Below are 13,106 nucleotides of genomic sequence, written 5' to 3'. Positions count from 1 at the left end.
GTTATAATTACTATCAAATATACAAAAGAAAAGAGTTCAGACAACCCAAAATCAGTGAATTAAAACAGAACCATCAAAAAAATTCAGCAGTCCTGAGCAATTCCCAGAAAGCCCTGGCTTCCCAAGTAGGCAACTTCACAAGTAGGCCTGTCTATCCAGATGCATCTTAAAGTCTACTGCTCTCCTGGTAAGTTTTCTGCAGGGATTATGAGATTTTCTAGCTAGGGACATGGGGCAGACTCTAACCAGTGCCACCCTCCCCTTCTTACTAAACTAAGGGGAAGATTTAGAGGATTCAGCAGTAGCACTACTCTACTTGTGGGAGTAAATCAGGGGGATCAGCACCCAAATACTCACTGATCCATGAATCTTGGACTTAGGCGGGCTGCTTGCTGCACGTGCCAGAGGAGACACAGTAGGGAGCTAAGGGAATATACAGGGCACAGGATATCAGATGATGGAGAACTAGACTTCCTCCGTTCCTTCCAGGATTCCTTCTTTCTTTGCTAAGTAGCTGACTACTCCAAATCTTCACTATGTGTGTATATATAATCATCAAAAGATATTTACGATTCATTTTTATAACTAACTTTACTAAACAATTTATAGCTTTCTAAGGCTTTCTCCGTCCCCTAACAATTCAGCATCATATTTGGCCAACATTTGTTTTTCTGCTTGTCTATTAAATGGAGGCAAAATCAAAGGCCTTTCTTTGTCATTCTTCTGTACCACAGGAAACATAAGTTTTTGCCAACTTTTGTGAGCCACAGCTTGCTGGATACTTGACCAGACTTTTCAGAAGAATGTTCTGCAAAAGCTTCTGAAGAGAATTCACTTGTTTCTATTTAGAAATAGCTTCTCTTTTACTGATGGTTTTTCTTTTTTTTTAGAAAATACTTTTCTATTTACCTCACAGTGAAATACCGCTTTGTGTGTGCGCTAAGCTTTCATGATTCAAGTTATTTTCTGATAAGTAAAAGGGAGAAAAAAATAGTTCTTTCGAAATTCAAAGGGTTCTCTTCCCCAGACTAGATTTATATCAAAGGTTAAGGCAGGGTTTTGTTTGTTTGTTTACCACAACAAGGCATTATTTTTGCTTTAATTTTGTCTGTGCTCTAACTTCCGAGAGAAGAAGTCACCGTTGTCACGGTGCCAGAGGCCACCGATGGCTTCCGGGGATTTGCGCAAGTAACACGGAGCCAGTTAATTTGTTTTGAGCAGCACAACCAACTAGAAATACAGTTTCCATAGAAAGATATAAAGTGACAGGTATGAAATAAAGCTGGTATGAAAGACAGGTAGGAAAGAAGGCCCTGGAAACCCAAGGAGGGCTCTGCCCCAGGCACAGCGAGAGCGAGAACTGAAGGACAAATCGCTCCTGAGCGTATAGGATATGAGTTTTCAGAAGTCCCACTTGTGAAGAAAGAAATGCATTAAAGCTAAACCTGTTTTCCTTGCTAGTAACGTAGCTTATGATATATTCAAAGATTTTTTTAAAAAATGGTATTAAGCATCAAGTGATGTAAACACCAAGTGCTGTAGATATTGCTTTCAAAAGACAAATACCAAAAAAAGTCACTGTCTTAACTTCAAACACTTAATTTGTACGAACTAGCCAAAAGTGCTCTTCAATGAGCGCTATTGATCTGGTTTTCATTCCAATAGATTTCTCAGACCACAGCCTATTTAACGTTCCTTCATAAATACTAACACCCACTAGCGTATGCACAGTCACTACCAAAGACAGGCTGTGCATTCCTGATCAGCACCTTGGTACAAAGACGAGCTGCTCACCCAGGGTCAAGCCATGGTATGCAAAGCCTCCAATTTGGTCTTTACTCCTTTAGTGTGTGATAATAAGCTTTGAGTATTTTCATCCTGTTACAATATAGACATTAACTAAGACACAACAACTAATATCAATTACTGAAAATATTTGATGAGTCAACCTCCAGCTCAAATCACTTCTATAAGAAAGATTCATGCATTTAAACAGAACATTTACCTTCCTAAAAGGACCACAGAACAAACCATCACAGGGTCAAAGTTTAAATTTTGCAAATGGAGTTTTTGTGTTTAAGCAGTCCCTTTCTTGCTTTCATTCATCCTAATGCACCTATGTCACTTAATCCTTTTTAGAAGGCTACATGGCTGCTAGAACAGCAAAGCTTAAAACTTCCCTACAGGAATCAAAATCCTCTGTGGCTTTTCTCAGACCGTAGCAAGGAATTACATTAATAACAAGGCTGCAAAATTTAAATTAATATTTTCTACTAGTATTATTGTAATTATTATAAGAAGATAGGAAAATATTAGCTTAAGTGCCTCTGTAGCAATGTGTTTAATTAGAAATGGAAACAAGGGGAAAATAAAACATGCAAAATGAATAAGTGTGCCTTGCATCATGACCTGAAACTCACTAGAGTAAATGAACTTCATTGATAAGAAACAAGGTCAGTGTGTGCCCAGATCCGCAGACATGCATGCAGACAGCTTGGGAAAGACGTTCCAGCACTCCGATCCCAACTCATATTGCAACACACAGTTAAATTATAATTTTGGGTCTTGGTGGGTTTAAGGATGTGCACATATCTAATAAATACCATGGCATTCTGTCCTAAGTTTAAAAATGTCATACAGTCTCACTCAGATTTCATTCAGTGTCCCAAAGTTTAAGCCTCTCAAGTCCAGCACACCTAAAAACTCGAGTTAGCTTTTTATTAATATTCCATGTTCTTGTCTTACCCAAGGTTGTTTTCTCTTACTCTCTCAGCATTTATATGGATAACAGCTGTTGCCAGCTGTCTTCCAAAAAAATTCCAGCAGCATTAACTCCAAGTCATGCTCAAACCCTTTGTGATTAATTGTGCTATTAGAGATTTTTTTTTCCCTAGAAATACTCACAAATCTCTTCTATAAACTAAACATTACTGCATGATATATGTAGTGCTCAAGCTATCAGCATATTTAAAGGCCTGATAACAAAAACAGCTAATAAAAGAAACCAAGTTATTCAGTACATCTTCTGTTATTCAACAGTCTCACCTAAACCAAAGGTCTTGAATATTCAGAAAAGTGCAGATAAAACTACATGTTTCTTTGTCTCCGAATACATTTGTCTCTGAACACATTCATGCAGTATGTGACCTGAGAGGGTTTTTAAAACACCTGGTATTTAAAGGACTATTTCTACTCCTCTAGAAATGTAAATAAATACGGACAATAGTGCTAATGTTAAATTACCATTTCGAAATCTTTGAGGAAATCAATTATGGATGACCTTGTTAGACCGCATTGTCTATACAAAAAAGCATTTTGATAGAATTAGTACTGTAATATTTCGGTCGTTAATAGTGATAGCAACCCTTGGAAGTATCTGTTCTCTCAAAGAGAAAAATCTCAGGAAGGCCTAATGTAGAGCCTTTAGATTTGCTCTTGATTTTAAACCGGATGTGCTTGGATACAATGCATATCATTACCTACAAATTTACAAATTTACCTATCCACCTATACTAAAACATCTATCTACAAGGATGAAGCACAATTTTTCACTGCCTTAGGCGATGCAGTTATTACCAAGATGTACTATTTACCCTTGCTCACTAAGGATAGAAGTGTTTTGCAAAGGGTCTACCACATACACACACCCCTTAACTTCTGCATTCACCAAGAGATTTCAACAAAACTTGAGAAGTGCAAAATTTGCATAGATATTAAATTTCTATATGGTTTATGGAAATTGGCAACTGCATAGGGGAAACCCAGTTAAGGCTCCCACTAAGGAGGCAGATGAAATTTGGTCATTCAATGCTTGTATGTTTGGCCATCTGGTACCGATCAGCAAAAACCTAACTCTTGATTAGCACATTTTTCGCTTGCTGATGGGATGGTCTTGAGGAACACAGAGGGGGTGAATGAGGCCCTGGGAACAAACTGCACAGACCTACAGAACAGTTTGTTAAACTGCAAGATTAATTTTTATGCTCCCAGATGTGAAACCCATTCTTTCATTTCTACCTCTACCTAGTAAAAAGAAAACTTCCATTGAGGATAATTCTCTGTAAGGAAAAGCAGCAAGTCAGACAAAATATTTATCTAATGTTTGCTCTGCTTTCAAGGCACTACAGTGGTGGAGAACCGAGGTACTAAGAATAGCAGACAAATATATATTAAAGTGACAGAAACTCCCTTCTCTCTTCAATCAGAACAGGAAAAACCTTGGTAAGTATGATTGATTAATGAATAAAATAAATCAAATCTTCCCATAAGAAAAAGGATTGATGTTACTCTGAAGTTTCTGTGTTACAACCTCTGTTTTGAAATCTTAAAAACAAGTTTTTGCAAAGGAGATTCTCCCAGATGTTCTCCATTTACTATTAACCTCCAAAATAAAAAACAGTCAATGCATCAGTGTCTAAAAAAGGTTAAGTATTATCACTCCTTTTTCAATTATACTTAAAGGCAGCTATAATACAGTCTGTATTTACTTATACTCAGTGGAATAGTTGGTTATTTCGCTGTCGTTGCGTAGCCACTTAAATTCCAAGGGCCAGCTGCCTTCAGCGAGGCATGTCAGCACAAGGCGATTTCCTTCCAAGTGTATCTGGGGCAAGCCTGGTTCAGTCTTGAAGTACGGAGCAACATCATCTGAAACAGAGAAAATCGTTTTAAAAGTTATTTAAATGAGCATTAGTAAATTTCATGCCCATGATATTTAGCTCATTTCTTAAAATGGCCAATGTAAAACAAGGACAGCATGTCCTAGCTCCTAAGGTTACCACTGCTATATTTAGAACTAAGTTTTGTCTTCAGAAACGGAATTCAGAAATAATAATAATAAAAAAAACTTGAAAGCCTCGGGCCCTAATGCTTATTTGGAAGAAAAAAGAAATGGCCTCTCTGATATCTTTTTCCCCCTTCTCCTTTCACAAGGATTAAATTCACTCAAAAAAAATTAAATAAAGCAGCAGAGTAATCTTGGATAGAAATGATTATCACAGCAGGAAAAGTCTCTGGGCAAATGAAAAATGTTGATAGAAAAAATAGTTTAGAAAAAACACCTCACAAAAAAAAAAATCACAAGATGTGTATGTTTTTTTCCATATTATTGCAAATCAAAATGTATTAAATAATATTACCTGCAACCAATTACAGATTTTTAATTGAGGTATTTTAACAAGGGTCATGTATGACCTCAAACTCTTACTCTCCTGGCAAATCACAAATACTTAGCATTCTCCAAGTACCAAAATTACAGGGCGAGGCTGTGAATATAGCCATAAGCGACGTGCCTGTTTCCATCAGGGAAAAAAAAAAAAATCCCCCCAGAATTATGAATCATCCCGTGCCCAGTCATACTCACACTGACATCAACCGGAAAGGGATTTGGCCAGTAGCAAGCAAATGACCCACTCTAATTACTTAGAAAGCAGCCACCAAAGTTTTGTTAGCCAGAAAGATAGTTTCAAACGTTGTTTGAAATAAGTCAGTAAAAAATCAAGTTATTTGGAATAACAAGTCATACGTAAGGGGAAAGGACCAATTTGACCAGCTATGGTCACAGAAAACTAGAAGACGGACTAAGCTTAAGATCACCAAAGGGAAGATATGAATAAAAACACGTGAAAGGTGAGAGCAGGGCCACTAAAAGGAAATAAAAATTCCAGAGTTATGAGGGTGTCGTGTGGAATTAAACAAAGCAGAGATCACAGTATCTCTTGTGCTTGATACCATCATGGGCAATTGCCAGGCTAAGTAGCTCACACATGTCTGTCAAGAAGTACATACACAGCAGGAAACACTTGGCTATTTAGTCATTCATGTGCTATGTAATCCTGAAGTATCTTGTGTAACACTGGAGTTTCCCCACCGCTCGGGAGCCCTGGCTTCTGGGAAGGGTCATCTCGATGTGATTCACATGTGTAAGAAGGTTCGAGAAGGATCTGCAACCCCAGAGCGTGCTTAGAAACCCAAAGCAAAAGATAAGATTGGAACTGAGCTCCCTGAATTTTATAACCTACTCTAAATGTGTGATTTACTTAATACATTTGCAGTAACTGTACTTAACTGTAACATACAGAGGTTTTTCTGTAATAGTTATTGACGTATTGACATCACCGAGTAAAATATAGAAAAATAACAATTAATAAAATACTGTAATAGACTGTACATAATCATTCTGTTTGTAGGGTCTGATTTCATTTTCCTGTATGAAAATGGTATGTTTCAACTTGTCAGAATGACAACTTGGTATTACATATTGCTGCAAATAAAATTTTACATACCCTCTACGCAGAGGCATTTGGTGCTGGTAATCTATTTCATAACCACAAACAATAATTAAAAACAAAGAAGGAAAACAAACCCAACAAGGCATGGCAACAGCTTACAAATCATTCGCCCCATCCCGGGTGCAGCACCAGCGGCGTTTATTGAGCCATCATAATCAGCAGCATCCATCAGGCTGGAGCCCAGGCAAGCGCAGAATCAAAATCTCAGTGTGAAGGCAGCAATCAGCTGAGTGGGACATTTTATTACCGCACTCTGCTTCTCAGACAGCTGAATTTCCTAGGGCAACTAACCTTTCTGCTAAATTGCTAATCTTCCGTTCAAAACTTGTTTTAGATTAAGCTCAGGTATTTTTATACTTGTTATTGGAAGATTTTAAGCTATCTTTTACATTTTATGAGGAAATGACCTCACTCTCTATTTAAGGCTGTCTGAGCGTCCTGAATCCAAATCGCACGCCATAATCTTTACGGAGCGGATAGTCAGAAGACTCAGAGCAAGGAGATGGTGGTTTCCCAGTGTCCCGGGTCCCTCTGCGGCCTGGGACTGAGGATGTCAACTTGTTGCTCACCCCTTGCTGCGGGAGCAGGCGGCCGCGTGGCCACGTGTCACCAAGCCGGGTAGCAGCTGCGCTCGAGCTCCCTGCGGTCAAGGAGTCGCGGGGTGGCTGTCACCAAACCGCTTGCTGCATCTCCAGGATCTCAGAGAACTACAGATTTGTGTTTCTTGCTTGGAGAAAAATAATTAGGAAGATTTATATCCCGTTTGATCCACAAGTGAGGCAGAGCATCGGCTGCACATACATTTAATGGCTTGTACCAATAAATTGTCTCCCTTCTTAGCGTTTAACTTTAGAAAGTTATAACAACTTCTGCAGGAAAAAGACACAACCTCTTAAAGCAAGAAATATAAGCTATTTTACAGAAAATTTGACTGTAATTCACCTAACAAAATAAATCAAAACCAAATTTGCTCCCATTGTAACTTACAGCATTTTGAACATTTTATTTTTCAGAGTGTTCAGTGGTTGCTACAGATCTAGAGAAACAGAAACAGCTCCAAAAGGGCAGATATTCACGGGCTAGCCAGAGATACAGCGGAGAAGCACACACTGTATTACATATGTGAGATGATACTCCACAAAATGTTGTTGTTTTTTGTTTAAATAACTGAATATTCTGAAGAGCTTTCTGTCAGTTCTCATGTTCTCTTAAGAAATCAGCCAAGACTCTAAAACTTTATAAACTAAAAATTTAAGCAAGGGTCAGTGTTAGCACGACACAGTTATTTTTTAAATAGATGTTCTCAAAATTGTATACAGAATATAACCATTATTGCAACATTGCCAGGCATGTTTTAATCTCTAAAGAGGGAAGGAAATGTTAAAACCTTCCATAGGCTTCACGGGTATTTCTGGAACTCTCGTAAACGAGTTAGGAAACGATCTTTATAGTTGTACCCTGCAAGGTTCCTTAAAGGGGTCAAACCTCCCTGCGGACCTGAGCAGTCAGCGACAGGGAGCTCTGCTGAGACTATTTAGGAGAACAGGTTTCAGGAGTCTGTCTCCAGAGCAAGGATAAGGCAAAAGGATCAGCACTGGTCTCCCAAGAACAATATCCTTTACCTGCTAGTACAAAGCAGCTCAAAAACGAGCTCCATAAACTGCTCTTTTCTCAAGACAGCTGCTTGCGGTTGAGTGAGATTCCTCTGCGAGGAAACAGGTATCTGCATTAGAAATCTGTACCCAAGCAATATGTTGACCCTCTTTTTCAGTGACTTATTCAGGGCTCAAACAGCACCGCAACCACCATGATTTCACTCACAATTACCCGCTTACCCTTTTAATGCATCTCTTTACAAGAAGAAATGATTTGGAAGAGAAAGAGGTTGCTGCCTGTGAGGCTCCCGTTGCCCCTTTCCACCTCCAGTGGATGGGACCTGCAGCGCTCACCCCAGACCCTCCATCAGGCCAGTGTTATACGAAACCGGCTCTCAAAATGCAATGCAGACCTGTTGGAAGCTCAAGCTTAACACATGTACAAGAAGATTTTGGTAAAGAATAGAAAATGCTTTATAAATTAACCTGTTTCTCCGGAAGACTTACTCAACCCCTTGGAGTTTATCTTTTATTCTTGATATTTCACAACCAGCGCCTACTGTCCGTTTATCAGATTGAATTATGTAATCAGAGCTTAGTGAATATTCATTGAAAAAAAAAAAAGATAATGTTCTGAAATTTTTTTAAAAAGTGAAAATTACGTATTCATAAAAGAGATAGAAGAAAAGCTTTGATGACTTTGGCATCTCTACAGTATCCTATTGCTCATGCCTCAGACACAGGATTTAAATTTAATGGAAGCAGAATTTTCATCTGCATCACCAGGGATTCATTTGGTTGATCCAGAGCCCTTCAGGGAAACAGGGAGATTGGCAGGAAAAGAGCAGCAATCTCAGGAGGAAAACTGTAGAAAAGGAGAACTGGTTTGCAGCAGGGGGAGCAGATACAAGTGGGTCATCCAACACGTGAGATACTCGGACTTTGCTAGTTAAATATAGGAAAGTCTCCCTGAGGGCTGAGATCTAAGGCCACCTAAGGCCAATCAAGGCTTTAAAAGTCAGGAGAACCTCTCAACTTTTATGTCCTTGAACAACGGAGGAAAAAAAAGGAAACCTCTTCCATTCCTACAAACAGGAGCAATAAGATGCTGTGTTACAAGACTCTTGGCCGCTACAGAAGAAGCGCCTCTCAGTGCTCAGTACAATATTGCTTTCTTCTGAACACTCTTTGCTTTCCAGCTAGGCTGATTTAAAAAAAGGAGATTTTGTCTGAGGTCCCCCTGTTACAAACGCAGGGTGTCTGCAAGTTTTCATCGTGTCTGCATGCCAAAGGCTCTGACATCTGACTGGTATCCTTAAGAGGATGGCAGTAGATTTGTTTCTATGGAAATCCTAAAAAAAACACCACAGGAGATAAGATGCCAAAATTATCTTAAAGAATTACCAAGTAACCATGTCTCATGTCTGGATTCTTGCTTCATAACCTGTCTGCCTCCTGTTTGTACAGCACTGAACTACATGACTTAGATTATACTGCCAGGGTAGCCTGTTTTCTCTCCTTGGTACGTACAGAGTTTAAATAGATTTTATCTCAAAATATAGTTCCAGGGCCTAATTCAGCATTGCACATACACTTTTCCTTAGATTGATGCCAACATTTTTACATAAGAACAGTGCTTCATGCAGCTCATCTCTTTTGAGCTTCACCTCAGCCCTAGCAAATAGGCCCAGCACAGAACAGCAGAGAGCTCTCCTATACTTTACTCTCCCTGAAAGTCTTGTTTGGGCTCAAATTTGCAAATCCAAGCTACAAGAGGATGTGGTCTGACTATTTAGCCTTGTATTGACTAGAATAGAAATTAGAAACCCTTTGGAGTGGCTATTCAGTAGTTAAGCAGGGGAACTTAATCATGTAAGGGCAGCATGAACGAACACGGCTTCAGCACCTGGAGAGAGTCATGGCAGGGACCTCAAACACGTTCACTACCGAAGCATTCGGGTGACATTCTGGCTAAAGAGTCTTAGCCTTGTTCGAGTTTACATTTGTGAACTCCTAAATGAAAGTCAGATTAAACAGACATTTCATTTCCTACAGGGTGCTATAAAAGAACCCCTCACAAAACATATTAAAGATGTAATTTCATCTTGAACACCTGTATTCTACTAAGAAAACAATTGCAGCTAAAATTGGGTTTTAATACCTTGAGAAGACTCAGTGTCTAAAATTGCAAGGACATTAAGAGGAAGAATAATGAATACCATGAACAGACCAAGAAATTCTCATGTCTGTCTCTATTACATATCTCTAGTACATTTTCAGGTGGGGTAATAAGGAATATTACAAGTAGATTAACCTGCTCATAGATCAGCTCAAACTAGAGCAAATACATCTCAATCGCTAAAAATATCATGCCACCCATTTGTCTTTCCATTGCTTAGTTTTCCTAACAATTAAGAAAAAAGTTCAACTAGAATACGATTTTCAATAAACCAAACAAAATTACGACTGTTATTAAAAAACACATCCACCCTGATTTCAGTTTATGCACCTGTAGCAAAAACATAATGCATATCAACCCTCTTTCATATGTCTAAAATTATAATTAGCTAATACAGATAAGGCAAGAACAAACTATCCATGAGGTATTTTCAAGGAAAACAAGACTGTATAAGGCACACACTGAGGCTGAATGACAAGACCATGGGAAGAGCAGTGACATCAAACTGCTTCTGCACTCATTGTTTGCTAGGAAATAGATACGAGCCATCTTCAGGTAGGTTAATGATAATTGATACAAAGCAAGTATTTAAAAAACAGTCTCAAGGATTGAATACCTAGTACAAAATTATCGTTAAATTCAAAAGGAAACTAGAATCTGGAAAGCTAGACTCAAGGCAAGAAAAATATTTTCAGGGATCCAAAGGAAGTGCATAATGTAAGTGCAACTACAGGGAGCAGAATCCCATCAAAACCAGATTAAAATTCAGCGGTGACATTCCCAGGCGGATGCACATGCCTTGGAGTTTGAGCGGCTCCGCACTGATTGCGAGCTGATAACCGCAGCGTTCGGGGGAATCGGGACCATTGGCTTCCTAGCCCTGACTGGGATACGCAAGCAGCTTTTCCTCTTTCCCTTTCCAAAAGAAACTTTTCATCTCAATTCTTGACATGTATACATACGTGGTCTAGCTCTCACGAGAGAGCACATGAAAGTGAACTTGAGTAGCTTTTATAGCATAAGAATTTGAAAAAATTCCATCGGAAATCTTGGGGCACATACCAGGAAGTCAGATTGAACTCCCATGTATTTCAAGTAAACTCCTTCAGAATTCAAACCCTTTTAAAGGGCTGTGAAAGTCGCTGTATGATCTATTCATAGGCTGTCAACAATATGAGCATATATTAGAGCATTGAGTTACTTTAACTGTATGGATTCACAAAGTTATTCTCTTCAACCTGAATCTCAAATATCCAACATTTTATCTGGGTTGTATGAGATAAATCACTATATATCAGTTAAATTAAAACAGTGTTTTACTACCTCATACTAAGCCTAGATTTCATCATAGTAAATATTTCATCAATATACCAGGTTATTTTTCAAAAATACTGCCACGATTCAGTGCTTTCACACAGAAGTATAAAACATTCTCCTAGAATGAATTTGCTTAACTTTTATCAAAGACAATATCTGATTTCATATAGGAGTAATACTGAAACAACTGTATTTAAATCACTCCTGCTCGTCCTCTGCTTCCTAAGTATAAATCAAGGAAATGAGCCTGTATTACCCATTTTTGTCCTCTCCTAGATAGGAAAGATAACTTGCTTGCTGAATAACTCAAATATCTCTGAACACAACTACAGTAGCAGTTAAGGTTGATGGATAGGCGCTTGCAAGAGGTTTAATTGGGGATGGAATTAAACTGTTATAAAACTAAGTTCTGGGGGAAACATATATTTCTAGGATAAGTGACATTTATAGCTCTTAAATATACAGTCACCAGAAAACTAGATTATAAGGAGTTAACCTTTATTTCCTCTTCAGTGGGATAATCCAAGCAACAACTGGTTAATTGGTTGTTGACTAATTGTCAAACCTCTGTTTGATTTGGATGGAATATGTATTGAATTTAAGATTATATATCTCTTAGCATGCAACCCCATGAGACAAACTAAAACATTCTGTAATGCAGAGTTATGAGTAGCTTTCAACAGTTCAGTAGAACAAGAATCCCCAGTGGCAAGAACGAGCATTTCATATCGATAGTTAAGTAGATTAATTAAAAATTATTTTTTAAGCTTGAAACATCCATTCTGTATTTTGGAATTACCTAAATAACACTGCAAATTCCATTTTGCCTCCAAGTTTCTCATTTCCTGATGTAAACAGAATAAATGTTTTCCTAAATCTTCACCAGCACGCACCACCGTTTAAAAGAACAAATGTTCATTCATTCCCTTGGCAGCCTACGGGATTCTAAGATTGCAGGCGCCGGGGGACGAAGCGGCAGGAGCACCTGTCTGCCTGTTTCCACCCTTTCTGGCTTGTTTTAAAGCACAGAAATTTCCTTTTGTACCTTTTTGCTTTCTCCTGCCTTTCCCAACAAATTAGGATGAAACTACAAAACTGTTTCAGCATAATATGCAAATACTAGGAAAAAAAGTTTATGATGAAAAAGAAAGTCTTATTCCTCCCTGACTACCTAAAAATCCTTACACACAACCAATTCTTTGAGTTCATAAAATTCATTCCGTAACACTGAGTCATCTGTTTAAACAAACATCCTTTTAATCACTGTAGATTTCTTGAGGAAGATTTCTTTTGAGACATGGTGTCTTGAGACTTGCAATATTTTAACAGAAAATTTTGAAACTGAGCTGAAAGGAGGAGCACAAAAAAAGCACAAAAAGAATTTTTAGAGTTTGCCACAATAAGGCAGTACCATAAGGAAAACATTTCAAGAGCTAAGCTTGAAACTAATGACACATTCTCCTTGTATCTCAGCATCCCAAGAGCTGGTTGATAAACAACAGTGTCTTCTTTCAGTATTTGGATAAATAAGCCTAATTAAAAACCAGATACTATGAAATAATAGTATCAATCATTTTTATATCTACTTTTCTAAACCATCCTCTTAAAGAAATCGCTGGCTTTTTGTAGCAATTGAAAAAATGGCATGGCAACATTCTTCAGAGTCCAACAGTAATGAAGAGCACAAAGGTTAAGTTGAGGCACATATCTAGGAAGACTTAATAT

General features: G+C 38.2%; 1 protein-coding gene across 1 annotated transcript in view; it reads right to left on the bottom strand.

The window, feature by feature from the left end:
- Positions 1-13,106, bottom strand: part of SDK1 (sidekick cell adhesion molecule 1) — a 350,062-nt gene that overhangs the window by 260,273 nt on the left and 76,683 nt on the right. The window contains exon 2 of the mRNA XM_088527753.1: positions 4,488-4,647. Coding sequence (XP_088383879.1) covers positions 4,488-4,647 — 160 coding nt within the window. The remainder of the gene's footprint in view (positions 1-4,487; positions 4,648-13,106) is intronic.

Source organism: Tinamus guttatus, unplaced genomic scaffold (genome assembly GCF_059628265.1).
Source record: "Tinamus guttatus ecotype Peru unplaced genomic scaffold, ASM5962826v1 Tinamus_guttatus_pri_ptg000291l, whole genome shotgun sequence".
Classification (NCBI taxonomy): Eukaryota; Metazoa; Chordata; class Aves; order Tinamiformes; family Tinamidae; genus Tinamus; species Tinamus guttatus.
This window is presented reverse-complemented; position numbering and strand designations above follow the sequence as displayed.